The sequence below is a fragment of the Silene latifolia genome, chromosome 9 (genome assembly GCF_048544455.1).
Source record: "Silene latifolia isolate original U9 population chromosome 9, ASM4854445v1, whole genome shotgun sequence".
NCBI lineage: Eukaryota > Viridiplantae > Streptophyta > Magnoliopsida > Caryophyllales > Caryophyllaceae > Silene > Silene latifolia.
The window spans coordinates 23478748-23504722 of NC_133534.1; the positions used below are offsets into that span (position 1 = coordinate 23478748).

A 25975-nucleotide genomic window follows, 5' to 3' on the forward strand; every position below is an offset into this window, starting at 1 on the left:
GATCAGTCTTCTTTTTTGAGTTGTTTTACACTTGGGAGTTGAGTGACTTATCTTAAGCAACACTTCCCCTTGATTTCCTGTATGGATAGAATTTGTTCCCCCCTTTCCTTTGAATCAGCGTCACTCATTTGATGTTCCTTAGGCATGTTTGACTTATTAGCTATTACATGCCTGAACCCAATATGCACCTAAATAGAAGGTCTGTTAAAACTCATTGTTAGATGTCAATACGGATATGAGAATCGGGATGGTTACGCGAGGAATTGAACTTAGAACGCTGAGAAAAAAGCAAAGAAAGTCCATAAGCTAACTTATCAACTATGTCTTATGAAATTCTTCTGATGCGTTGATGATGCTGAATTGTTAATGTTTGTAAGTACGGTTTACATGACATCTTGAATGATTTAACAGTTCCAGGATACGTATCGTAACCACATAGGAAATGTGGACTCTTAATTCTTGTATTTTGCTCAGGATCCTGATGCAGTATTGCTTATCAGCCATGTCAAATTCTTTAATTTACGATTAACCAGTGGATTAGTGATTTTTGTGATCAAGGACGCCATTCTTTTCTGTTCTGTTGTACCCGTTCTATATGTTTTTATTGTAGAAGGTATATTGTCACAAAATCAGGGAAAGAAATCTCAAACATTGCAAAGAATTGCGAAGTGTATTAGACTAACTGCATATTTGCATAAGCAGGAAAAATTGATATCTATACACTGATGTAAATCTACTGGTAGGATCTAAAACCTAGCTACATGCCTACATCTATATAGGATAATTTTCGTCAAAATTGGACAAAAGTAATCCCTTGAACTCGATATTTTATCTTTAAAAAGAATTCAATTGACTGGTGACATTGATGAATGCTTCCTCTTTGCAAGGAATTGTTAGACCACCCATCGGATGATTGAAACCGAATTCTTCTTCAGCGTGTCTGAGTAAATCCTGGAATGAAGGGTGGCTCAGGTATGTTAGTGGGACAACAAATCTCTTCATTTCAGTTTCTCCTACATAAACTGCAATATGTCCCTTTGGAACTCCTTTCTGATGTAATTTGAGCATTTGCTTTGCATTAGAGATGATTGAAGGCAACCTTGCTCGCAACATTGTTAAAAGACGGTGAATAAGTGAGACGATTTTCTATTGAAGGTAGATATTAGAACTTTTTCAGTTATAAAAGAGGTAATTAGCTTTGATGGATTGTTTTGTGTTGCAAGTTTAAGTACTGGCCTATTTATAAGAAGGGTTTGGCTGTGATGCCCTTCTGAAGTTAAGGGCACTTGGATATTTTAAATTAATTTCAAGGTCCCACCTTGTTCATCTTCACATGGCTTTGTTAAACTTACATCACTAATTTTTCTTGAACTCATTATCAGTTGAGGGCTAGGCTGTAGTTTGTTGCTCTAACAATTTCCATGAAATATCGTCATCAAGTTCGGATTATTTCATGTTGATGAAATCTTGCTTATTGATTGAATTTGGTCTTTGATAGTCTGTAATAGACCCCATTTGAAGTTGCTATGTAGCTTATCTATGATGCCTGCTTGAATGGTGAACCTTTGCCTAAGTTAACAAGGGTGACCCCAGTTGCCAAAGTCTCTTGTTTGTGTTAAATACAATGGGGCTAACTTGTGTAGCATGCATTTATGTTAAGAAGACATTCATAGATTTTTATTGCCTAGTACACCCTGTTATTGATTAGTTTATCACCTAATAATACGGAATTACGGAGTACTTGTTAGGAACTTGTGATAAACTGGAATCATATAATTTCCTGTGGGAGTGTGGGACTTTTAGATAGCAGTGTACTTGTTTCATGTATTTTACATGTTAAACCTTTTATAGAAGCGATTCCTTAAGTAATCTTGCTTATAGAGAGTGAGGCTCCTGCTCAAACCTAGATTGAAGGTCAAATATATGCAACCTTCCCTCTTGCAATAATAAAGCGACTGTTTCCAAGTGACCATACCAAAAACGGAATGATTTTCTACTTTTTCAATTTTCATGAAAAAAAAAAAAAAAAAGATTAGCAAAGGATTTTACTGGTCATTTTTATTTAGTCCATTATATTCCTAACAATTTTATTTTTATTTTTTTTATTTTTTATCTTTGGCTCCATCGGATTACGACATGCTAGCTACCTACCGCCCCTATCATTTGGAAATGAAGTTCCGTACTAACGAAGCGTCGATTCTCATCATCCAACCCTTTGCTCATGGAAGTAGTTTAGTATATTTAAAAGACTTCCTTACCATTTGGAACTGTCCTCTTGCTAATAACTTTGTCCACTTCTTGGTTGTGTTCTGTATTTTTCAACTCTTTGACATTAAAGTATTTAATTAACACGTCTGAAGGCACTAAGGTGCTGATAGTGGATGACCCATTCCATTATTATTGGCAATAGTAGTTGCTTATTATATGCTCATATTTTTATCAGTCAGTTGTTACCTCATTATTGAACTGCTGCTTAAATTATGAGTAGCTTCTTGGGAAAGAACAAGGAATTATATATTAATCTTTAGACACTTGAGTGTTAGTTTCTATTTTAAGATCATGGAATTGTTAACTCTGTTGCATTTTATTTTAGTGTTAATGATAATGCTACGCGTTTTGTGGAGGTCATGCTCGGGATGCAAGTAATCATTGAACTATAAGAATATAGTTTCTTGTTGTCTAAATAATTTGGAGGTATGAGATTGACTTATTTGGGTATTTTCATTGTGTTTCTATACAATTATCCTTAACTAACGCGGCCGATCCTCTGGCAAATATTCTTAGAGAAGGTGCTTATGAGACTCTGGTAGTAATGATTATGCATGTGAAATGATTTGGTTAGGAATCACAGTTGTCAATTGAATGAAGCTCAACTTCTGATACTGGTTCTTTGAAACAGGCGATGGCCTCTATAGTATTAAATTTCGGTTTCAATCTTGATTTGGGAATCACTGGTCTTCGAGGCCATGTTACTCTCTATATTATAACTCAGTAGGCATATGCAGTGTCGCGATTCAATTTAATATCAATTAGCACTTTTTTCTCGAGCTTGGAGTTATAATGCTTCCAAGATTAATCCTCTCCTTTTATCCTTAAAAGAACTTAATCTCTACAGTTTGAAGAAAGTCTTTCAGTAAAATGGATGTCAGGCTATAGGATAATTTGTTTAGCGGGGAAGTTGTAATTAAACCCCTTTACTTTAGTGAGGGGTATCTTAATCAAAGGTAAACAAATGATAGGGATGGAGGGAGTTATACATAGTCAATGTACGAAGTAGGCAAGTCAAACAATTCTGTTTGATTTACGAAATAAAATTTAGAAGGTAAATTTAGGTGTATTCTGGTTTGTACATCTTAAAGGATTTGCCTTATTATAAGTTCTCTCTTTGTCCGGCATTACCTAGGCAAAGGTTTTAAGGGAAAAAAATGTAGCTTTTGCTGTTATTACAGAGCTCTGTTATTTTTAGAGAAGTATAATCTTATGGGTAATGTTAAATACAGCCCTTAGGGCTGTATTTAAGGAGTTTAAACCTTCTAATTTAGGTATTAAAAAAGGAATTTATTGCAAAATTGCACAAAAAATGATGCAATTAACAACAATATTAAAGATTAATTTCCTCTTTTGGCTTCCTAAATACAGCCCTTAGGGCTGTATTTATCATTTCCCTAATCGTATTTATAAATTTATCCTTTGGTGTTAAAATAGCCATAGGCTTAAGACTTGCTATTATTGAGTGGTTTGCATTCATGGAATGAAGTAAAGTCGTAAAAGTTTAGAGTTAGAACTGTGTCACCGTCCCATGAATTTCTATCGTCCCATGAATTTCATTGTTTCAGTTTCGTGTTTGATATGAATTTGTAATTACTAATTCTTATGAATCAAAGATGTTATTAAATCGAGGAAAGAAATACTTGACAGTTGACAGTTGAAATATGACAAAAGACTTGCAATGTCTATTAAATTAACTGTATATTTGCTGAGAGGTGAATAATCATGTATTTACAAATTACAATGATATAATTCTGTTTATAAGACCTAAATTCTAGCAATATCTAAAAAAGACAAAAAAAACCTATCAAAACTGGACAGAGGATGTCTCTCTGTATTAAGTTTTTGGTTTCAAGAAGAATTCAATTGAGTTGTGATATTGATGAATGCTTCCTCTTTGCAAGGAATTGTTAGGCCGCCCATGGGATGATTGTAGCCGAACTCTTCTTCAGCATATTTGAGCAAGCCTTGGAACGAAGGATGGCTTAGATAAGTAAGTGGAACGACGAATCTTTTCATTTCAGTTTCTCCTACATAAACTGCAATATGCCCCTTTGGAACTCCTTTCTGATGTAATTTGAGCATTTGCTTGGCATTAGAGATGATTGAAGGTAACTTTGTACGCAACATTGTTCAAAGTCGATGAAAATGAGAAAATGAGATGATTTACTAGAGGAAATAGAGATGTATGTGTATTTCTAAAGTGCTTTGATTGATTGTTGTGGGTTGCTAGGCTAAGCTGGTGGTTTATTTATAAGGAGGATAGTCCTTCAGAAGGTTTGATGACATTGCTTGTATCTGTCATTCTGTCAATAATTCAGATCCACTTTTTGATGATGTATTATTGAAGTCAATTGCTCCACTTCTCCCGGGACTTGATTTTTCGTCGTTTTATTAATAAGATAACTAATGAATGTCTGAGAGCTTAATTATCCATCTCTCCTAGTTGATATCCGTCAATCAGTGTCCTCTATTAAGTTAGAACCGGGTCCTGTAGAAAGTTGGAAATGATGGATATCTAAGTTAGCAACGCGGACCCATGTTGTTAAGGGCTCACTCACATGGCCTTGTTCAGCTTAGATGGTTCACACTCTCTGAGGTGGTGGGCTAGGCTGTATTTTGTTTCTTTAACAATGACCCTTGAAATGTCATCCACAAAGATTAGGATTCTGAATTCTGAATAGTTCATATCTTTGAAATCTTTATCTTGCATGAGAACGGTTGTTGATTGTCTGAAAGTAGACCCATGTGAAGCTTTGATCAACTTTGTACAAGGGTGACCCTCCATTGCCAAAACCTTGTCATCTTACCCGATTACCCAAGTCTTGAATAATGGGTCAATATATATTACATGTTGCCTGCATTTATGCGAGGTAGGACCTTAAGCTCTTCAAGTTGTAGCTTGATTATTAAGTCCAACTTGCCATGAGTTTGATGCTATGTTGCTCAGATTCGGATACATGTATTGGAATCCGTACCCAGATCCGAGTGGCAGGTACTATAAACTGGAAGTGTAGGATTTCAATACATTTGGACTTTGGTTTAGCTTGGTTAATTTGACAGCAGTTGTGGCCTTTTTAGTTTAATTTTTCTAATCAAAATTTACAATGTATTGATATAATTATAATCATATCACTTATATTCACAATTTGATTTTAGAACTAAAACATGAATGAAAACGAATGTGGATCGGAGACATAGTATGTTTAACCTCCAGGTTTCATGAGCATTCAAGTTTATAATTTATGGAATGGATGAATTGTTTTTGTTGCAGCTAATGTCAGGACTCAGGAGTACCAGTGGGATGAATGCAGAGTCAAAAATAATTCTTAGAAAGTGGCTCAGGTAAAAAATTAGGACCATTTGTTATCACCTCCTTTTAATGTTAAAATCACCGGAAAAATATTTTCAATAAAGTATACATTTCACCGTATTTACACATATTTTGAGAGAGATTAAAAAGAGAAGGCAAAATATGAGAATGACTTAATTTTGAAATGGTGGGAGGACAAGACTAACTCTTAAGTAAAGGCATTATGTAGCTGACTTTAGATGCTACATAGCTTAATAGTTCACATCCTTGTATTATTTGCCGCCCTGAGGTACCTGTTGTACTACACAATTACATGACTTCATGTTGAAATACATGGTACCTGGCTGCTTGCCCTCCTTATTCTGTAGGTATAGGTCACTTTTAAGGTTTTTAGTATCTATCTATACTTGCCATGATATTGAATGTCGATTTAATTTGTGGTTAGTGAATTTGTCGTTGTGGCCTGATGTTAGTCATTACATTTATGTGGCGCTGATACCACCTCAAAATACGACCATAACGTTTTTTAAATCCTCTACGAAGAGGTTGTAATGCAGTGTCACAACCCAAATTTAGTAACATGTTTAGAGCTAAATAGTAAATTCCATTACAGATCATAGATTAGCTGACCCTTTGCTTTATTCTTGATCTTTAATGCTTTAGTGGATTCCATTGTTTAGTGTCAAAGCTATGCGTTGTATGAGATTAAAAAATTGGGGAGTTTGATTGCTGATATTGGCCGCGTTCTGCATGTCATTAATAATGGAGTAAGAAGAATATAGTTTCTTATTGCCAGAATAACTAAAATACAAGAAATTGACTTTTTAGAATGAACTTTTCATTATCATTTGTTGGGTTCCTTATGTTGATGATAACATGCCCATTTGATTTGTATTATCTTAGTTTACCTTTTCAGGATTAATGACGTAATCAAGCTTGGAGTAAGAAGTGTTGAAGTTGTTACTAATCCCTTTGTAATTAGTCGTGTGTCATCTAATGTACAAGTGAGAAAGTTAAGTATAATAGAGTAATAGAAACAGTCCAGATGACTGTTGCTTCAACAAGCAAACAGCTGAGTGGACTAGGCCACAACTCGTAAAACTTGAAGCTTCCTTCTTTTCTCAAATGCTTTCACGTGATTATCTTTTTTCAAAGAGAAATTCAGATTTTTTATTTAAAGGAGGTAGTATCCAATAAAGAATGGTTTGAATTATTCAAAATGTTTCCTCTTTGTGCAAATTCAATCCCTTGGTTTTTAAGAAAACAAAAGTTCCTTTTTGCCATATTTGTGTTAACTTGTCTCTTGTGACTTGTCTCACATCCTTTGTTTTCTGATTTTGCATGAACATTTAAGGTTATCTTTCAAACCTTCTTTCTCTATTCTCACCTTTGCAAAAGGCTCCTCTTTGGTGCAAGTGTTTGGGTGGCTACTATTGCTCCTCACATGCAAAGCCTTTGACCCTTCAAAACCCTAGCAACCCTCTTCACTCACCTCCTCTATAAATACCGAGTACCTCCCTCATTAAACCTCAAGACTTTTCAGATTTAATTCTTCCATATTTGCAAAGTATTTTTAAAGCTTAAAATCGTCTTTAATTTGCAAAATCGTTTTAAAGTCTTCAAGTGTCTTTCAGTTTCTACAGTCGTGGCCACTGTTGCTTTCATATACTAAACTCTCTTGCTTAAAAGTGTTGATCTTGTAAAAGTTGTCCACCTCTATTCTTTGTTAAGAATGTGTTAGTGGAAACTTGATCCTTTACATTTTAAGTGTGTTAGAAGAGTTTAGGACGGAGTAGTCTTTTACTCTTGACAACCGGAGTAGGTTGTGAGTTGGCAATCGGAGTAGATTGCGAGTTAGCTTGTCATAGAACGGAGTAGTTCTTGTACTAGCTTTGCAACCGGAGTAGGTTGGCGTCTTTTATTACAAGGGTCTTTTAGTTGTCGGAGTAGATCACTAAAGGAAAGTAATAAAAAGGTAGATTGGACGTAGGCACTTTAGTATTTGCCGAACCAATTCAAAAACCCGTGTTCATTGCTTATCTCTTTAATTCCGCTGCTTTCTTACTTTGTTTGTTTGTTTTGTTTCGCTTAAACTTAGAAAATGTGATTCATCATACTTTGTCGTATTTGGTCTCAGATAATACTCCACAAACCGAGACAAATAGATCTGATAACGATTGTTGCTTTCATACTTCAAACAAACATTCATTGTAACTTTGTTTGTTTTGTTTCGCTTAAACTTAGAAGTAATGTGATTTCATCATATCGTCGTATTTGGTCTGCGATAATACTCCACAAACCGAGACAAATAGATGATCGAACGATTGTTGCTTTCATACTTCAGCAAACATTAATTGTGATACTTGTTCAATCTTTCAATATTATTCAAAGTATCGTCTAATCTCTTTTGTTCACTTAACTTACTTTAATCCAATAAAGTTGAAGTTAAAATTTTTAAAAAAGGGTACCTAATTCACCCCCTCCCCCTCTTAGGTACTTGAATCCATAAACTCAACAATTGGTATCAGAGCCTCGTGCTCTTGATCGAGGCTAACCGCCTTAGAGTTTGATTCGTGGGTAATGGATTCCGAGAAACACTCCAAGATCCCGGTCTTTACCGGTTCGAATTTTGGTTGGTGGAAACTCAAGATGGAACATTACATCAAAAGTATCGATTATCAATGTTGGAACATCATCCAAAATGGACCTCTTGCCATTGAGGAAACCGATATTCTTAACGGTTTCACCAAGACAAAAGAGGAAAGAAATTACAATGAGAACGACTTCAAGCTTGCCGAAAAGAATTCCAAAGCAATGTCGATTCTTCAACGTTGTGTTGGTGAGGGGGAAGTTAGTCGAATCTCCGGGTGTCCTACGGCAAAATCTATTTGGGATTCCCTTGTACTTGCATATGAAGGGACGTCCCAAGTAAGAAAACACCGTATTGACCTTCTCATGCAACAATATGAAATGTTTAGAATGTCAAAGGACGAGTCTTTAAATAGTTTCTCTTCTCGTTTTTCTTGTATTATTAATGAGCTTCAAAGTCTAGGAAGGAATTTCGAGTCCGAGGACATCATTCGAAAAATCCTTCGTAGTCTAACTCCTAAATGGCAACCTAAAGTCACCGCCATAGAGGAAGCCAAAGACTTGTCAACCCTATCTCTTCATGAACTAATGGGATCACTAATGGCTCACGAGTTTAATCTCGATAAGCATTCTAGTGAGTCATCAAAGGGAAAGAGTCTCGCCCTCACATCTTCTCCAAGTGATGAAGAAGATGAGGAGGAAGACGAGTTTGCTATGTTCACAAGGAACTTAGCCGGGTTGGTCAATGGACAAGGTAACAAAAGGTTCACTAATAATTACTCGAAAAAACGCTTTCCTAAGAAACGACCTACCTCCACCGTGGGATGCTTTAAATGTGGTGATAAAACTCATCAAATTAAAGAATGTCCCAAGTGGGAAGAAATCAAATCTAAGGAAAGAAGAGAAAAGGTTAAAAAGGACTATAAACATAGAGTCATGAGTGCTATATGGGGAATGTCCGACTCCGAGGAAGATGAGGAACTCATCGAGGAGGAACTTGAGGCTAAAATGTGTCTTGCAAATCATGATAAAGAAAAAGTCTCAAAAACCTCAAAAATTGAACACTTAAGATGCCTCATGGCTAACCCCGACGATTCCGACTCCGATTCCGACAATGAGGTAAATCATCTAAAGGCCAAGGCTAGAACTTACTCCAAAGAAAAAGTATGTAAGCTTCTTGATCAACTTTTTGATAAGTGTCGGTCTCAAACTAACAAGCTTGATATAATGCAAAATGAGATTGAGGAAATTGCTCAAGAGAACTTTAATCTGAAAAATGAGCTAAAAGCAACAGACTGCGTCACTGTCACATCTGAAGCATATAATGAAGTTAAAAGAGTCAACAAGCTAAACAAACATTTGACTAAAGAACTAGAGCGTCTTAGGTCGACACCCAAGGACGTCTCTGACCTTGAAAATGTCAACACTACCTTGGTGATGCAAGTTTCCTCACTAACCAAGGAACGTGATGATCTTTTGAAGGTCAAAGACGATCTTGAAAATGAGATCTATGACCTTGTAGTTGAAGTTGTAGACTTAAGAGAAACAGTCTCTAAGACTGTTGCTTCTGACCACGACTTAGACAAGTTTAAAAGAAAAGGTGAATGGTTGGAAAATGAAAATGAGTGTCTCAAAAGTGAGGTTGTTTGTCTCAAGAATGAAATAGAAGATCTCCATGATAGGCTTACTTTCTTTCAAAAAGGTATGCCCGAATGTAGCACTTCTAGGTCTTCTCCTCACCTTAGATCCGATGAAGTCGTTGATCTAAACAAAAGACTTGACAAGATGACATGTAAATATGAAGAGTCCAAAGAAAAAATCATATATCTCGTGTCTAAGCTCAACAACCACACCCATGACTTCATTGTTGAGAAAAGATTGTCCATAGAAAGTGACAACAATGATGAACTTAAAAGAGAAAAAGAAAAGAATTTGCATCTTCTCTCACGTGTCCATGACTTGACCAATGAACTTGTTAATGCTAAGAACATCACTGAAAAATGGGAAGGAAGTCAAACCGTGCTAAACTTCCTCACGAATCAAACCGTGAAATGTGAGAAATCCGCTGGTTTGGGGTTCAAATGGAACAGTCAGACTGACTGTTGCATCCAGAAGCCTAAAAACGATTTTAGAGGAAGGAAGTATGTAGGTCTTCCCGAATATATCATTTGCAATTATTGTGGTGACAATGGTCATGTTTTTAATGGTTGTACTAAACGATTTGATGACATTGACAAGAACACCAAAGCATTAAATGAAATGAACATTAAGAAAGACACCACAAGTTATGTTGATCACAAGAGGGGACCCAAATTCATTTGGGTTCCTAAACTCAAAAACTAATCTTGTGTAGGGCTTGGTGAGAGGCGGCCGCAATTGGTACTTGGATAGTGGATGCTCTCGTCACATGACGGGTGATAGAAGCCAATTCCTCTCACTTAAAGCGTATGATGGTGGCACGGTAAGGTTTGGTGACAACAAGAAAGGTGAAGTAATTGGTATTGGAAAAGTTGGTAAGTCATCCTTACTTTGTGTCGACAATGTGCGGCTTGTCAAAGGTTTGAAACATAATCTCCTTAGTATATCTCAACTTTGTGATAAGGGTAATGTTGTTGAATTTCATGCTAATATGTGTCGAATTTTTGATGCCACTACTAATGAATTAATACTCGAAGGAAGACGTGTCAAAGATGTTTACTTAACTAATTTGAGCTCTCTATCCGGTCACACCATGTCTTGCATGAGTGTAATGAACAATGATCCTTGGTTATGGCATAAAAGGTTTGGTCATGTTAGTACAAAAACTCTTAATACCCTTAAAAGACTTGATTTGGTTGAAGGCATTCCTAATATAAAATTTGAAATTGATAAAGTATGTGATGAATGTGCTAGAGGTAAACATGTTAAAAGTTCCTTCAAATCCAAAAGAATTATGAGTACATCTCAACCTTTACAACTTTTACATATCGACTTGTGTGGACCAATGAGAACTAGAAGTAGAGGTGGTAGTCGTTATGTGTGTGTCATTGTTGATGATTACTCTAGGTTTGTTTGGGCACTCTTCCTAAGCTCTAAGGATGAGACATTTGATGAGTTTCTAATTTGGTTAAAAAAGATTCAAAATAAACTTGGTTTAAAACTTGTTTCAATGAGAACCGATCATGGAACCGAATTCGAAAACTCATCATTTGGTGCTTATTGTGATGACAATGGTGTAGACCATAACTTCTCGGCTCCTAGAACCCCACAACAAAATGGTGTGGTTGAAAGGATGAATAGAACCCTTGAAGGAATGGCTAGAACAATGTTATTAACTAGTAAGTTGCCTAAGAACTTTTGGGCCGAAGCGGTAAATACCGCTTGCTACATTTATAATCGTGTCATGATAAGGAGTATTTTAAATAAAACCCCTTATGAATCATTGCGTGGAAGAAAACCCAACATTTCATATTTTAGATGTTTTGGAAGCAAATGTTTTGTTCACAACAATGGTAAAAACAATTTGGGTAAGTTCGATCCACGTAGTGATGAAGGAGTATTTATTGGGTACTCCGATCATAGCAAGGCCTATAAAGTCTACAATAAACGAACCTTGTTAATTGAAGAAAGCGTCCATGTCATTTTTGATGAATCTAGTGTGCTTGGACAGGTACAAAACATGGATAATGATGATGAGGACGATGACGATGAGTTTGAGATTGGTCTTGTTCGAAAAGACTTCGTGTTCACGGATGAAGAAGCTCCCAGCACTGAATTGCAACAGACACAGAGACTGTCGCCATCAAAGGAGAGCGAACTCGGGGGAACACGTAGTACTTCTGATTCCTCTCTGGAAGCAACAGACCCAACGACTGTTGCTTCTACCTCCAGAACTGAAGAAAATCAAAACAGTGAGGATGAAGAACCTTCCAGGCCAATAGCAACAGTCACTGAGACTGATGCAGCTGAGGGGGAACAAGAAACTATTGTCCCAAAGAAGTGGAAGCATCAAAGCTCTCATCCACTTACTAATCTCACAAGTGATCTCAACTCGGGAATTCGAACAAGATCATCCCTCAACAATCTCGCTCACCTCAATGAGTATTGTGCCCACAATGCATTCCTTTCTCAAATTGAACCTTCAAATGTAACAATCGCCTTGACGGATGCGGATTGGGTGCTTGCCATGCAAGAAGAGCTAAATCAATTCAAAAGGAATGAGGTATGGCACTTAGTCCCTAGACCGCCTAATCGTACCATCATTGGTACTAGGTGGGTCTTTCGCAACAAGCTTGATGACTCGGGAGAAATCGTAAGGAACAAGGCTAGACTAGTGGTGCAAGGTTATAACCAACAAGAGGGTATTGATTACGATGAAACCTATGCACCGGTAGCTAGACTTGAGGCCATACGATTGCTTATAGCTTTTGCGGCTCACAAAGGCATTAAACTCTTCCAAATGGATGTCAAAACCGCTTTCTTAAATGGATATTTGGAAGAAGATGTCTTTGTAGAGCAACCACCGGGTTTTGAGAACAATGATTTGCCTAACCATGTTTTCAAATTAGACAAAGCTCTTTATGGTTTAAAACAAGCACCAAGATGTTGGTATGATAGATTGTCTAAATTCCTTATTGAGAACGGTTTTAAAAGAGGCTCCGTTGACAAAACATTGTTCTTGAAGCAACAGTCAGACGAACTGTTGGTTGTACAAGTATATGTTGATGACATTATATTTGGTGCAACAAATGAACTCCTTTACTTATATTTTTCGGAACTAATGAAATCGGAGTTTGAAATGAGCATGATGGGTGAGCTAGGATTCTTCCTTGGGCTCCAAATTAAGCAATCAAAGGATGGAATCATGATCCATCAACAAAAGTATATCAAAGAAATGCTTAAGAAATTTGGGATGACTAATGGTAAGCCTCATGATACACCTATGGTAGCCGGGTCCAAATTGGACAAAGATGAACTCGGTAAGAATGTTAGTGATAAGGTGTATAGAGGTATGATAGGCTCACTTCTTTACTTGACCGCAAGTCGTCCCGACATTCTCTTTAGTGTATGCTTATGTGCTAGGTTCCAAGCAAATCCGAAAGAATCACATTTCAAAGCCGTTAAACGAATTCTTCGGTATTTGATTGGAACCCAAAATCTTTACCTATGGTACCCCTTATATTGTCCTTTTGATCTTATAGGCTTTTCGGATGCGGACTATGCGGGGTGCACGGTGGATAGAAAGAGTACCTCCGGAATTGCAACGTTCTTGGGTCCTTGCTTGACTTCTTGGGCCTCAAAGAAACAAAACACGGTAGCTCTTTCTACGGCCGAAAGTGAGTACGTTAGTGCGGCACATTGTTGTTCTCAACTCCTTTGGGTAAAACAACAACTCTTGGATTTTGGTATTATTTTTGACTCCATTCCTTTAATGTGCGATAACACGAGTGCAATAAATATTTCCAAAAATCCTATTCAACACTCCAAAACCAAGCATATTGATATTCGTCACCATTTTATTCGTGATCATGTGGAAAAAGGACATATTAAACTTATCTTTTGCAAGACCGAAAATCAAATTGCCGATATTTTTACTAAACCACTTGCAAGAGAACATTTTGAGAAATTTAGATTAGAAATTGGATTAATTAATAGCATGTGATTTTTTGTGTGAATTTTACATAATTCCTTAATTGATTTAATTAACTTTGGATATATGTTATTAAGTGTTCTAAGTGCATTGACATCATGTTTAGACCAAAAAATTGACACCGTATTTGTGAGTCGGTAATCACTCAACCTCATATCTAAATTTACGTTTATTATATGCTACCTTGCGTTTTTATTTCGAGTAATTGAATTTGTTTAAGTCGGGCCAACCACCTTTCCTACATCATTTAATGGGCCATTAAACATCATTTAACAACCCATCACCTACAACTACCCGTCCAAACTACCTAAACCCACTAACCCTCCATCTCCCAAATCCAACTCCCTCATATGTCACCTATCCTAACCCACCATGGTAAAAACATCATTTAACACTCCTATCAAACCCACAAAAATTACCTCCCCTGTCACATCCAACCCACCGACATCACCAACTCCAACCATGCCTCCTGCCAAAACTTCTTACGCCTTTCCTCCACAAACCTCAAACCCGACTTCAACAAACCCAGATCCACCTAGCCCTCAACCATCACCAAAACCCACTGATCCACCATCATCCGACAACACTCCCATCGCCTCAATGGTAGGAAGACGCACTCGTGGTGGTCGGAAGAAAAGCTCCACTACTCCGAGCTCCTCCTCCGAACCTAAGTTCTTGTTATGGTTGAAGATGTTGAAGATGAAACCGAATTTGACTTGAATGATAATCCATCGAAATCCGGCGAGCCCGATTCGACTCGTGAAAAAAAGAACAACAAGAGAAAAGAAAAAGCCTCCTCCTCTCAATTACCCCCAATCTCAGAAAATGTTGAACAAAGTAACATTGACAATCCCATTGATGATATCCCAATTGAAAATCCGAATGAACCTACCCGGAAAAAAATCGAAACCTTCAAAGAAAAAGCTTGTTTACCTTGCTCCTTCGGATCCGGTCTCCCTAACCTCGAAGTGGGATCTAGCCATGGTTTGGGCTCACCTTGAGAGTCTCGACCTCCCTACTTCCATTTACAAAAATTGTGAAAGGTTGATGAATATTAAAGCAATTCACTCTCCTCGGGTGTATAATCAAATCGGTTCGAGCCACCGGCTTTCCACTCTGTCCGTGACATGGTTTTAGCTCAAGGTTGGGAGAAGTTGTTGGAAATGCGTGAGCCGGTATTTGTGAGCGAAGTGATTCAATTCTTTGCAACGGTACGGGTCGATAAGTCTGGTGAATTTGTTACTGACTAAGGTGAACGGTAAGCCTCTAAGACCGACTCAATCTGATTTTGCCAATGCTCTTAATATTCCAGTCGGAGGTTATGACCAACTCCCCTCTGAAACTTGGGTAGCCTTACCATATGCCTCCCCTCTTAGCATTGCTCAAACCGTTTGTCCCAAAATTGTCTCCCAGGACCCGTGAGCAACACCCAAATCCCACCTCCTCTTGAATTATCTTCAATATGCTTTGTAGGTCAATTTACCCGTCGGGTGATAGAGGAAAACTAACCATTGCTTTACAATATTTAATCTATCACATTGCTACTCACAAGAAGGTGAACCTAGTCGGGTTAATGTTCAAGCGTTTTCATCTTATTTCGACCAAGCTTCGTCGACCTTCTACTCATGTGATTTACCTACCCTATAGCATGTGGTTGTCGGTTGTGCTCAAAGCACAAGGGGTGTTGGTAAACACTAGCTTGGGTTCGTTGGATATGTGTGATACTATGAGTGATGGGCAAATGGGGAAGATGTTGATCAAAATTGAGAATGATGAGTTAATTTCTGTGAAAATTAAGAAGGACCCGGAAGTTGGGTCATCTAGTCAAGGGAATACGGGTAATATGCGGGATGTACTCAATGCCGTGGCTGAGTTGGGTGCGTGGATTAGGGAGGATGCTCGTCAAAAGGACTTAGCAATCTCGGCCCTTGCTTCTTCTTTGGACCTCATCCGTGGTGAGGTGGATATTATTTCCACCCTTGTGTCAACTAAAGAGGTTGGTGAAGATGCTATTGTGGATGATGATCCGTTGGGTAGTGGCTCGGATGGTGAACAAGCCTCCTCTCCTTAGCCTTTCCATATCCTCTCGGCCTATTTATCCTTACTCGTACCCCCTCATTTTGTTCCACCCTTGGTTGTGCCTTTCTAAGACTATGTTTTATTGCTCGTTACTTTGAACAATTGGTGGTGTACTTTAAACTCTATTTAGCCTTGTTGAACCTTGATTAGCCTATGCTTAATCTTTGTTTATGTTGACCTTGTTACCTTGTCACATCTACATGTGTCTTTTTGTGTTTTCTTGTGAAAAATCTGCACTCTAATGCTTGTGACATCCCTATCCTTTTGATGATGTCAAGAGGGGGAAAAGGTAAACTCATGCTTTAAATCTCCTTGCTTATTGATTAAACTAATGGCTTGTCTAACCTTCTTAGCTTGATTCTTGTTTTGGGGCAATGTAAAATTGTCAAGGTAAGATAAGGTAATATTGTCCCTTCTCCATCATTTGATCTTGCTTGCTAAAATCTTGAATTAAGGTGTTTTACATTGCTTATACATTCGTTTGGGGCTTGTCATCATCAAAGGGGGAATTTGTTGGGTTCCTTATGTTGATGATAACATGCCCATTTGATTTGTATTATCTTAGTTTACCTTTTCAGGATTAATGACGTAATCAAGCTTGGAGTAAGAAGTGTTGAAGTTGTTACTAATCCCTTTGTAATTAGTCGTGTGTCATCTAATGTACAAGTGAGAAAGTTAAGTATAATAGAGTAATAGAAACAGTCCAGATGACTGTTGCTTCAACAAGCAAACAGCTGAGTGGACTAGGCCACAACTCGTAAAACTTGAAGCTTCCTTCTTTTCTCAAATGCTTTCACGTGATTATCTTTTTTCAAAGAGAAATTCAGATTTTTTATTTAAAGGAGGTAGTATCCAATAAAGAATGGTTTGAATTATTCAAAATGTTTCCTCTTTGTGCAAATTCAATCCCTTGGTTTTTAAGAAAACAAAAGTTCCTTTTTGCCATATTTGTGTTAACTTGTCTCTTGTGACTTGTCTCACATCCTTTGTTTTCTGATTTTGCATGAACATTTAAGGTTATCTTTCAAACCTTCTTTCTCTATTCTCACCTTTGCAAAAGGCTCCTCTTTGGTGCAAGTGTTTGGGTGGCTACTATTGCTCCTCACATGCAAAGCCTTTGACCCTTCAAAACCCTAGCAACCCTCTTCACTCACCTCCTCTATAAATACCGAGTACCTCCCTCATTAAACCTCAAGACTTTTCTGATTTAATTCTTCCATATTTGCAAAGTATTTTTAAAGCTTAAAATCGTCTTTAATTTGCAAAATCGTTTTAAAGTCTTCAAGTGTCTTTCAGTTTCTACAGTCGTGGCCACTGTTGCTTTCATATACTAAACTCTCTTGCTTAAAAGTGTTGATCTTGTAAAAGTTGTCCACCTCTATTCTTTGTTAAGAATGTGTTAGTGGAAACTTGATCCTTTACATTTTAAGTGTGTTAGAAGAGTTTAGGACGGAGTAGTCTTTTACTCTTGACAACCGGAGTAGGTTGTGAGTTGGCAATCGGAGTAGATTGCGAGTTAGCTTGTCATAGAACGGAGTAGTTCTTGTACTAGCTTTGCAACCGGAGTAGGTTGGCGTCTTTTATTACAAGGGTCTTTTAGTTGTCGGAGTAGATCACTAAAGGAAAGTAATAAAAAGGTAGATTGGACGTAGGCACTTTAGTATTTTCCGAACCAATTCAAAAACCCGTGTTCATTGCTTATCTCTTTAATTCCATTTGCTTTCTTACTTTGTTTGTTTGTTTTGTTTCGCTTAAACTTAGAAGAAATGTGATTCATCATCATTTGTCGTATTTGTGCTGTGATAATACTCCACAAACCGAGACAAATAGATCTGATCGAAACGATTTTCTTTCATACTTCAAAGAAACATTCATTGTAACTTTGTTTGTTTTGTTTCGCTTAAACTTAGAAAATGTGATTCATCACATTGTCGTATTTGGTCTGCAGTAATACTCCACAAACCGAGACAAATAGATACGATCGAAACGATTATTCTTTCATACTTCAAAGAACATTAATTGTGATACTTGTTCAATCTTTCAATATTATTCAAAGTATCGTCTAATCTCTTTTGTTCACTTAACTTACTTTAATCCAATAAAGTTGAAGTTAAAATTTTTAAAAAAGGGTACCTAATTCACCCCCTCCCCCTCTTAGGTACTTGAATCCATAAACTCAACATCATTGTTACTAACTAACTAACGCGGCGGATTTTCTGACATTTATTGTTAGAGACGGTGCTCATGGGATTAATAATTATGTGTGGAATAAGATATGTGTAGGAATCACGAATCGGAAATTGAACTATTGAGGAATTTTACCCTTTCTGTTAATGACATTATTTGTATCGGAAACATGGACCAAGTTCAGGAGATTAATACATTGCAATTGTGTATAGGAATAGGCTCAATGTGAATACTTCTGCTGACCTTGTTCTTAATTAGTACTGAGAATTAGTTAGCACATCAAAAGCTTAAGGTACTGTAAGGCCTTAATTATTGCTTAATAATTTTTAAGGAATCTGGTTAACTCCTATGTGAAACTGAAACAGCTTAAGTTTTAGTAGCAATAATTTTGCTTCACTATCGTGTTGTGTTGGAAGATGAAACCCATATGTGAGTGTCCCATATTGGTTGGAGAAGAGTGATTGTACCACTCTAGAACCAAGGGTACTACTCCTCCTATTGCCAATTGATTTTAGGATGGAATCTCCCTTTTGTTTGTTAAGTGGTTCGTCTCTCCTCCCTTTAGGAAAGGCTCAGGCCCATTTGCATGTTCTAACATGTTGTGAATGTCGGTACATGATTATTGTACTCTTTGCTAATTCTGTTCGTACAAACCATATGATGCCAATCCTACATCGTAATCCTTCCTAATTGAAAAATGATGTCCTCTTAATTACGTCATTATTCTTTATTCATGATCAAACGCAAACTGCATACTCGAGACTAAGGGATCGGAGTATGTGACTTTGGTTAATTTTCAAATTTATAAGGTGACTTTAGTAGTAGTAGTATCTCTGTAACTCGATATCCGACTGCGTTGAGGTCCTAATATGTATTTATGAGATCTTGCATGCGATTTTTGGCAACACCGAACAGAAATATGGTAACAAAATTAGGTGGATAAATAGTATAAAAGTTCCATTATGGAAAACTGTTGTATACATTTACATTGATTTCTACATTTATGGCTAAATTTTGTATTCGTATCTTTCTATTGAATCCTATGACGAAATGTACTACAAAGGAATGTCCTGATATATTCTTTGATTTTCATCTCGTATCCAATTGACTTGTGACATTGACGAATGTTTCCTCTTTGCAAGGAATTGTTAGGCCGCCCATCGGATGATTATAACCAAACTCATCTTCAGCTTGTCTGAGCAAGTCTTGGAACGAAGGTTGGCTTAAATAAGTAAGTGGAACGATAAATCTCTTCATTTCAGTTTCTCCTACATAAACTGCGATATGCCCTTTGGGGACCTCTTTTTGGTTCTTGACATGAAGAGAGCGGATTTTGAGGATTTGTTTTGCATTGGAGATGATACAAGGAAACCTTGTGTGCATCATTTTGTAGTAAAGTGATTTTTGAAAGAGCGAAATATGTGAGAATGCTTTGTAAAGGAGGTAGAGAAGAAAGTATTCGGATTGTTCGATATGAAGGTATGTTGTTGGGTGTGTCCTATATATAAGAATTTGAATTCTTATATGTGGCTGTTCAATTAATTTGAAATTTAGGCAATTGGTTTGTTAAGAAGGACCCTCCTCTTTATAAGGCTCACATGGGTTTGTTCAGCTTAAGTCATCCTTTCTCTCCGTCTGAGCTAATATGTGGTTTATTTGCTCCAATTGTCCTGAAAATCATCATCCAATAGGGACCTCTTATGATAATGGCATGGCGGGAAGAAACTTCCTTAGGCGGGTAAAGCCACAGACCACATTTTCGTAAGGGAATATGTTCAAGCCACGGACCACATTTTCGCCTGTATGATGTGAATCATGTAATACATAAGCAGATAGGCCTATATAAGTGTATCATACTCGTAACAACTAATGGTAATGTTAATCGGTCTGTAGGTAAATAAACGGAGGTACTATGAAAATCCACCACTGTGTCTAACGTTTATTACTCCGACTCTTCATATAATCTCGCGTACTCATGTCTGACACTCAATATTCGGATGTGGGGTCCCACATTAGCAATTCATTTTAAGCCAAAACACTACGCCTCTCTTTTCCGTTTGGGTTCTTTACACTATTGTTTTTGGGTTGTTCCATTTGGTTCTTTACATTCCTATTTTTGGTGAACAATTGAGTGTAGAAAAATTGAGTCAAAGCATATGCTGAGAACCCCGTGGAATAGACGAAGTAATATTTTTCTGAAAATAGCCGACTCTGACACTTGGACATACCCTTGTTAAAGCCTTCCAACCAAGTTCGAGTAACGCAGCCTCTACCTGTGTTTTACTGCAAGTCTGCAATGTTGACTTTTTTTTTAATGATACTATCTGAATCTGGTTTTAAAACTCTTGCATTATTGTAGAGATCTAGCACTAATGAATCGTAACTGCTCTACTGATCTGACTGCAGAACTTAATTCCAATCAGGAGGAAGATATACTTTTAGCTCATGACGATCTCTGAAAGGTATGTAGTTATGTAGCTCAAGTTTCTGTTTTAATAGCTCATTTTGATTTGAATATGTTCGTTCATCAGGATAATCGTGCCCATATTAAAGATTAGAACAGAAAGAATTATAGAAGTTGCAAAATATCAGTAAAATATGAAATGCTGCTATTTTCAACTGCTCAAACTACTGAAAATGAACCTGATCACTTAAAAAGACTAATACTAAGCCTCTAAATATACAGTCTGGTGCTTAACACCGAAGATCCTAAGAAATTTGAACATAAATAAGGTATAAAAGCTCTTTCATGTCAAAATCGCAACCATCTAATCTTTAATCCCTTTAACTAATCAATCTTCTATCATCTCACAAGCACCTGACTTGATAATTGGCAAACATGGATGAATGTATCTTCATTACAAGGGATAGTTAGACCACCCATGGGATGATTAAACCCGAATTCTTCTTCAGCACGGTCAAGCAATTCTCGGAATGCTGGGTAGCTTAGGCAAGATAAGGGGCACCACATACCGTTTCTTTTCATCGTTATTCTTTCCTACATATACCGCGACATGGCCCTTTGGAACTCCTCTTTGGGCGGCTTTGCTATGTATTTTTGAGTATTGTTTGGAGGTGGAAGTCTTAGAAGGCAATCCGAAAACCATTTTTTTTATGGATTTTGAATGGTAAGGTAGTACTTCAGATTTAAGAGCAGGGGAGTCAGAAATATGTTTATGGGAAAGTTTAGCTGGTTTTGGTCCTATATATATACAAGTCTTTGAGGAATAAAAAATTAGCAACTTAGAACAATTATTTTTTTTTCCCCATGATGATTGAAGTTTCCATTTCGGACGGAATTAAAGATCATTATTGATAGTATAGAGCAAAATTATTGGCCAAACTTGATACACTTCTTCAACTGTGAAGTAGTAATCATCCAATGCATTCCTTGACGAAATTTTAGGCATTAGGGTAATGTGTTGTTTCAATGGCCGTACCCAGAAGCGATAGAGTGTGAGGTCAAGTTTATTGTAATTACTGTATTTCTTTTTTTGTATTGGGTCTGAAAGATGTAAAATTTTCAAATCGCCAACAAAAAAACGTCTATTGTCCCAAAAGTTGTGAGGTCTTGAGACCCCAGTGTGCCCTAAAGGTAGAAACGCCACTGGTTGTTCCGTGTATGCTTGACAGCATGATTTATGAATTATTAAGGTCTAAAGTTTATGCGATCGCATTTGCACTATTACCCGAGATTAGTCCATGTCTATTTGTTCCGAGATCATATCTCAAATCGAGATTTAAAATCATGAGGTTGTATCATGTATGAGTAATTGAAGATGACCCAGCTTATTAGTCCCACATGGCTCTGATAATCAGGAAAAAACTACTTGTATTATTGGATTACTTCACATGTGTGACCTTGAATTTCTAAAAGTCAATAAACAAAGTTGAGGAAATTTTGGTCACTTGCAAATGCATCTGATGTAGTAGTAATGTGCAACTGCAACAGTTCAATCATCCATGTGGTGCTTATGTTATAGGACTATATTATGTACTACTCCCTATTATTATCTATGCATCAGACTTTTATGTTACATTGGGAATATGACTGCAGGTGTGACCTCAGTCATAACCACCTATTTTTTTTCATGCATCTTATCTGTGTGCTTCCTTACTGCTTGATACTGAATGTTTTTCAAATTCAGTAGGTCTTACTTCAGACGGAATAGACCATCTGAAATGAGAATTTGTGTTTCAAATTTCAGCTATTTTCCGGGTGCAAACATTTTATTTACTGTGTTCCGTATAAGGGATTTACTAAAAAAAAATCAGCATACATTTTTCTGATGTCCGCGACCCTATGTGGTTGACTATGAATTCGCCAACAAGATGTAAAATGACATGGTATTATGGCCAGGGTAAAGAGGTCGGATATACATTGATAAATATGTGCTCTATCCCAGCCACCTGTTTACGTTTGTTTAAAATCCCCTAAAATTAGACTAGACGGAGAGAGTAGATGATCATGTAGTCGCATGTTAGAAATAAGATTGCCAACTATGTGAGTTTTAACCCTTGTAGAAATCCGATTTTTCCATGTGAAAAGAAGCTTTATTATTTGCCATTTTTCGCCGATTTTGATTGAGGGTATCTCAGGTAGGACAAGAGAGATCAAAATTCAGATGGAATTTGTTGTCTAAGAAATCCAAAAACATCATTGTCATTTCTTTTCTTTGGACTGTAATTTGTCATTACTCATAATAATGCATGAACTTGCACTTTCCTAATAACACCTAATTGATTTGAGAGATTTACATAATCAAATTATAAAAGTTGATCTCATATCTTTATTCATATCTTTGTTTTTGTCAAGCTTGTCAGGTTCGCTGTAAGGAATCCAATGCTGCTTTACATAGTTTATCTACTCCATTATCTAATACTAACTTCTTAATCTGTTTTAACTTTCTTCGACTTTATTTTTGGCGCTGTCTAACTAACTTTTATTTTGACGGTTTCAAATGATAGTTCATTCCAGCCGACAATAAATCATTTGGGGACTAAGACTATACTGTGGTGGTAGTCGTGGAGATAGAACAGTCTGATGATGTTAAATGGACGTCTTGGCAGCTTCGCGACAAATACTATGCAACAGACATATCTGCGGGATATTATAAGTATTCAGGTACGGAACTTCTGAAGATAATTTACGGATTTCATTGATTTTGATCAACGTTAGAGCTCAAATTGTCGTGTTGTAGCGAAATGTGAGCCATTCATACTTTGGTAATTTGGTTGCAGTTCATAATTGCATACTGTGTGACAACTCTACATGGTGGAAACTCGGTTCATTTCTCGACCTAAGAGCCTGTCATAGCGACCTAATTGAATGTACTTTACGTTTGTATGCTCAAGAAGTATAAAAAGTACATTCAATGGGGTTTGTAGAAGTGATTAAAACTACTTATTCTCTAATTACTAAAATCCGTACACTCAATTTAATGGAGTGGAAACTGCCTATATATATACACAGGAATAATCCGGTCCTAGCTCGTTCATTTCGAAGCATACAACTCAGAAATTTATCGAGATTTAAGGACATGGATGAAGGTCTTTTCGTCACAAGGAATGGTAAGACCGCCCATAGGATGGTTAAACCCGAACTCATCCTCTGCTTTACTTAGCAAGTCTTGAAATGCAGGATGACTTAAGCAAGATAATGGCACTACATAACGTTTTCTTTCATTTCCTACATATACTGCAACATGCCCCTTTGGTACTCCTTTATGGCTTTTGCTTTGCGTTTTTACGACATTTTTCGAGGACGATATCATTGATGGCAATCTGAAAACCATGTTATTTGTGGATTGTAGAAGCAAAAATGAAGAGTTTGAATGATGAAGAACTTGGAGGTGAAATATGTTGTGGAAGGAGATTCTTGGAATAAGAGGTATATATAGGGATCACTTATAAAGTTGGCAAATTCTCATATACGATAGGGATATCCGTCTTAAGCTTAAGACGGGTCAAATATGTCTATATGGGATGAATAAGGCAAAAATAGAATGCAGGAAGAACAAAATGTTTGTCCTATATATCCATATGGAATGATATTTGACCTGTTTTAATATTAAGACGGATACCTTCGTCTTAAGGAAGACTAGCTAATTTTGACCACCTGAATTATGATTATGAGTTAAAATAAAATAATAGATGACCCACATTATTTTGAGCTGTTGCATATTCACATGGATGTGTTTATAAAAGCTTTTAGGAAGTCCATAGCTTTATTTGTTGATCCCACATGTGCCCTTGACTTATCCATTAAATGAATAAAAACTTTGATTCATAAATCATAATAACAAATCCATGTGATGCATAGGTACATATATCATACTTTATAGATGTACCATATGCTATTTGACATTAGAAAATGGCATTTTGTTGTAATGCACATAAGATTTATGACCAAATTCTCATATTAAGTGACCCCATTTCATGCTAATCCATTGTTTACCCACCTTTTAATTAGGTCATTTCTCCATTTTCTTCTTGATGTTGTTATTCCCTACATGTTTTTTTAGGCTTATAGAGATGATTAGACAAGGCAACACACCATTGATGGTCTAGTAATGTGCTACATTCCAACTCTTGTCAACATTACATGTGGAGAGAAATTGAGATTATATCATCTGTGGCGATGTTTAATCTCGATGCAGTGTCAACCTATTACAAGTCTTTTGAAACCTTTATTGGGTGTGTTGTCAAAACTAGTGTTGGCTCTTGGGTTCGGGGTTGGTTTGGTTTACCAAGTTGGTTGCCCCTAAGCCTTAACCCGTTTGTGTGTGAGGTGCTTGTCATTAGGGATGGATCAGGCTTTGCGAAACTGTCTACAGATAATTTCTTGATTACTTCGGATTGTGTGAATGTTGTAACGTGAATGCTATTTTGAGTAGGGATCCCCGTGTGGTCCGTATGCTAACACCATTTAAGTGTAGGGAACAAGGGACTCGCCTCATTTGAAGATTGTATTTAAGAAGAGATCGGCTAATAGAGTGGCAGATGCACAATTGCTAACTTTTCTATCAAAGATACTAGTTCTTGTAATGGTTGTTTTAATTGGGATCACGCCCCCTCTTTTGTAACTGAAATTTGTACTCTTTATTTTATTTTGACTAGCACGCCACCGACACTCTCCCCGGACCTGCCCCTTGATGTAATTGAACTATTTACCGTTTAATTGAATATATATCCTTTCTATCCAAAAAAAAAAAACTGACTATAAATTTGTACGCAAATTATTTTTCAAGATTCCTTTATAGGGGGTACATTAGGAGGTAATAAATTGACCATGTGAATATGTGATACTGAAATTGAATTTCTGTTGTGATAACGTACCCAAATTGATTAGACATATAATGATAGTAATACTAGAGTTAATGAAATATTGAGCACTTAAGTGTGAATGAATGTATGATTTGTGAACATGATTATATGCTACTAATCAACCATAATACTAGTGTAAGTACATAATTTTGGTATTAGGAGTATTAGATAATTAAAAAAGAGTTGACAAAGGTACCAACACTAGTGTACTTACTGTACGCGTCCTTGCATATTAGCATTATTGTTTTATTAGTCGTCCCACTACTCATGCTCTCAAGCCAACTTGGGCATCAATATGAATTCATAGCTTATTGCTTCTTTATTTTCATTTTTGTGTTTTAAATATGTACTCAGTACATAATTATTTGAGGTAATAATGGAGGAAAATGAGAGATTACCATACTCCCAACTTACAAGAGTAGCCAATATGTCCTTATTACAAGGAGCATCATCTCGCCAGCAGATGCTTATGGGCTAGTTAATAGTATACATGGTTGTATATTTGTATGTTGCTCATATGATTAAGTAGTAATTAAACACAAATTCTCATTATAGACGGACATTATCCGTCTATACGTATAGAC

At 36.8% G+C, this 25975-nt stretch overlaps 2 protein-coding genes and 1 long non-coding RNA gene across 3 annotated transcripts; 1 reads left to right on the forward strand and 2 right to left on the reverse strand.

Moving 5' to 3' along the window:
- Positions 1-638: 638 nt before the first annotated feature.
- LOC141599392 (auxin-responsive protein SAUR21-like) lies at positions 639-1257 on the reverse strand. Its single transcript, XM_074419378.1, has one exon. It carries the CDS (start codon positions 1111-1113, stop codon positions 835-837), a length of 279 nt encoding a protein of 92 aa, XP_074275479.1. The 5' UTR covers positions 1114-1257; the 3' UTR covers positions 639-834.
- Positions 1258-2702: 1445 nt separating this feature from the next.
- LOC141599394 (uncharacterized) lies at positions 2703-25378 on the forward strand. Its single transcript, XR_012523820.1, has 7 exons — positions 2703-4261; positions 5543-5613; positions 19208-19296; positions 20472-20527; positions 23034-23190; positions 23879-23955; positions 25004-25378. It is a non-coding gene; the product is annotated as an uncharacterized LOC141599394 (long non-coding RNA).
- LOC141599393 (auxin-induced protein 15A-like) lies at positions 23342-23941 on the reverse strand. The gene has a single exon (XM_074419379.1). It carries the CDS (start codon positions 23858-23860, stop codon positions 23588-23590), a length of 273 nt encoding a protein of 90 aa, XP_074275480.1. The 5' UTR covers positions 23861-23941; the 3' UTR covers positions 23342-23587.
- Positions 25379-25975: the final 597 nt, after the last annotated feature.

Coding starts and splice junctions, on each gene's coding strand:
- LOC141599392 (XM_074419378.1), bottom strand. CDS start 1,113: ATGTTGCGAGCAAGGTTGCCTTCAATCATCTCTAATGCAAAGCAAATG.
- LOC141599393 (XM_074419379.1), bottom strand. CDS start 23,860: ATGGTTTTCAGATTGCCATCAATGATATCGTCCTCGAAAAATGTCGTA.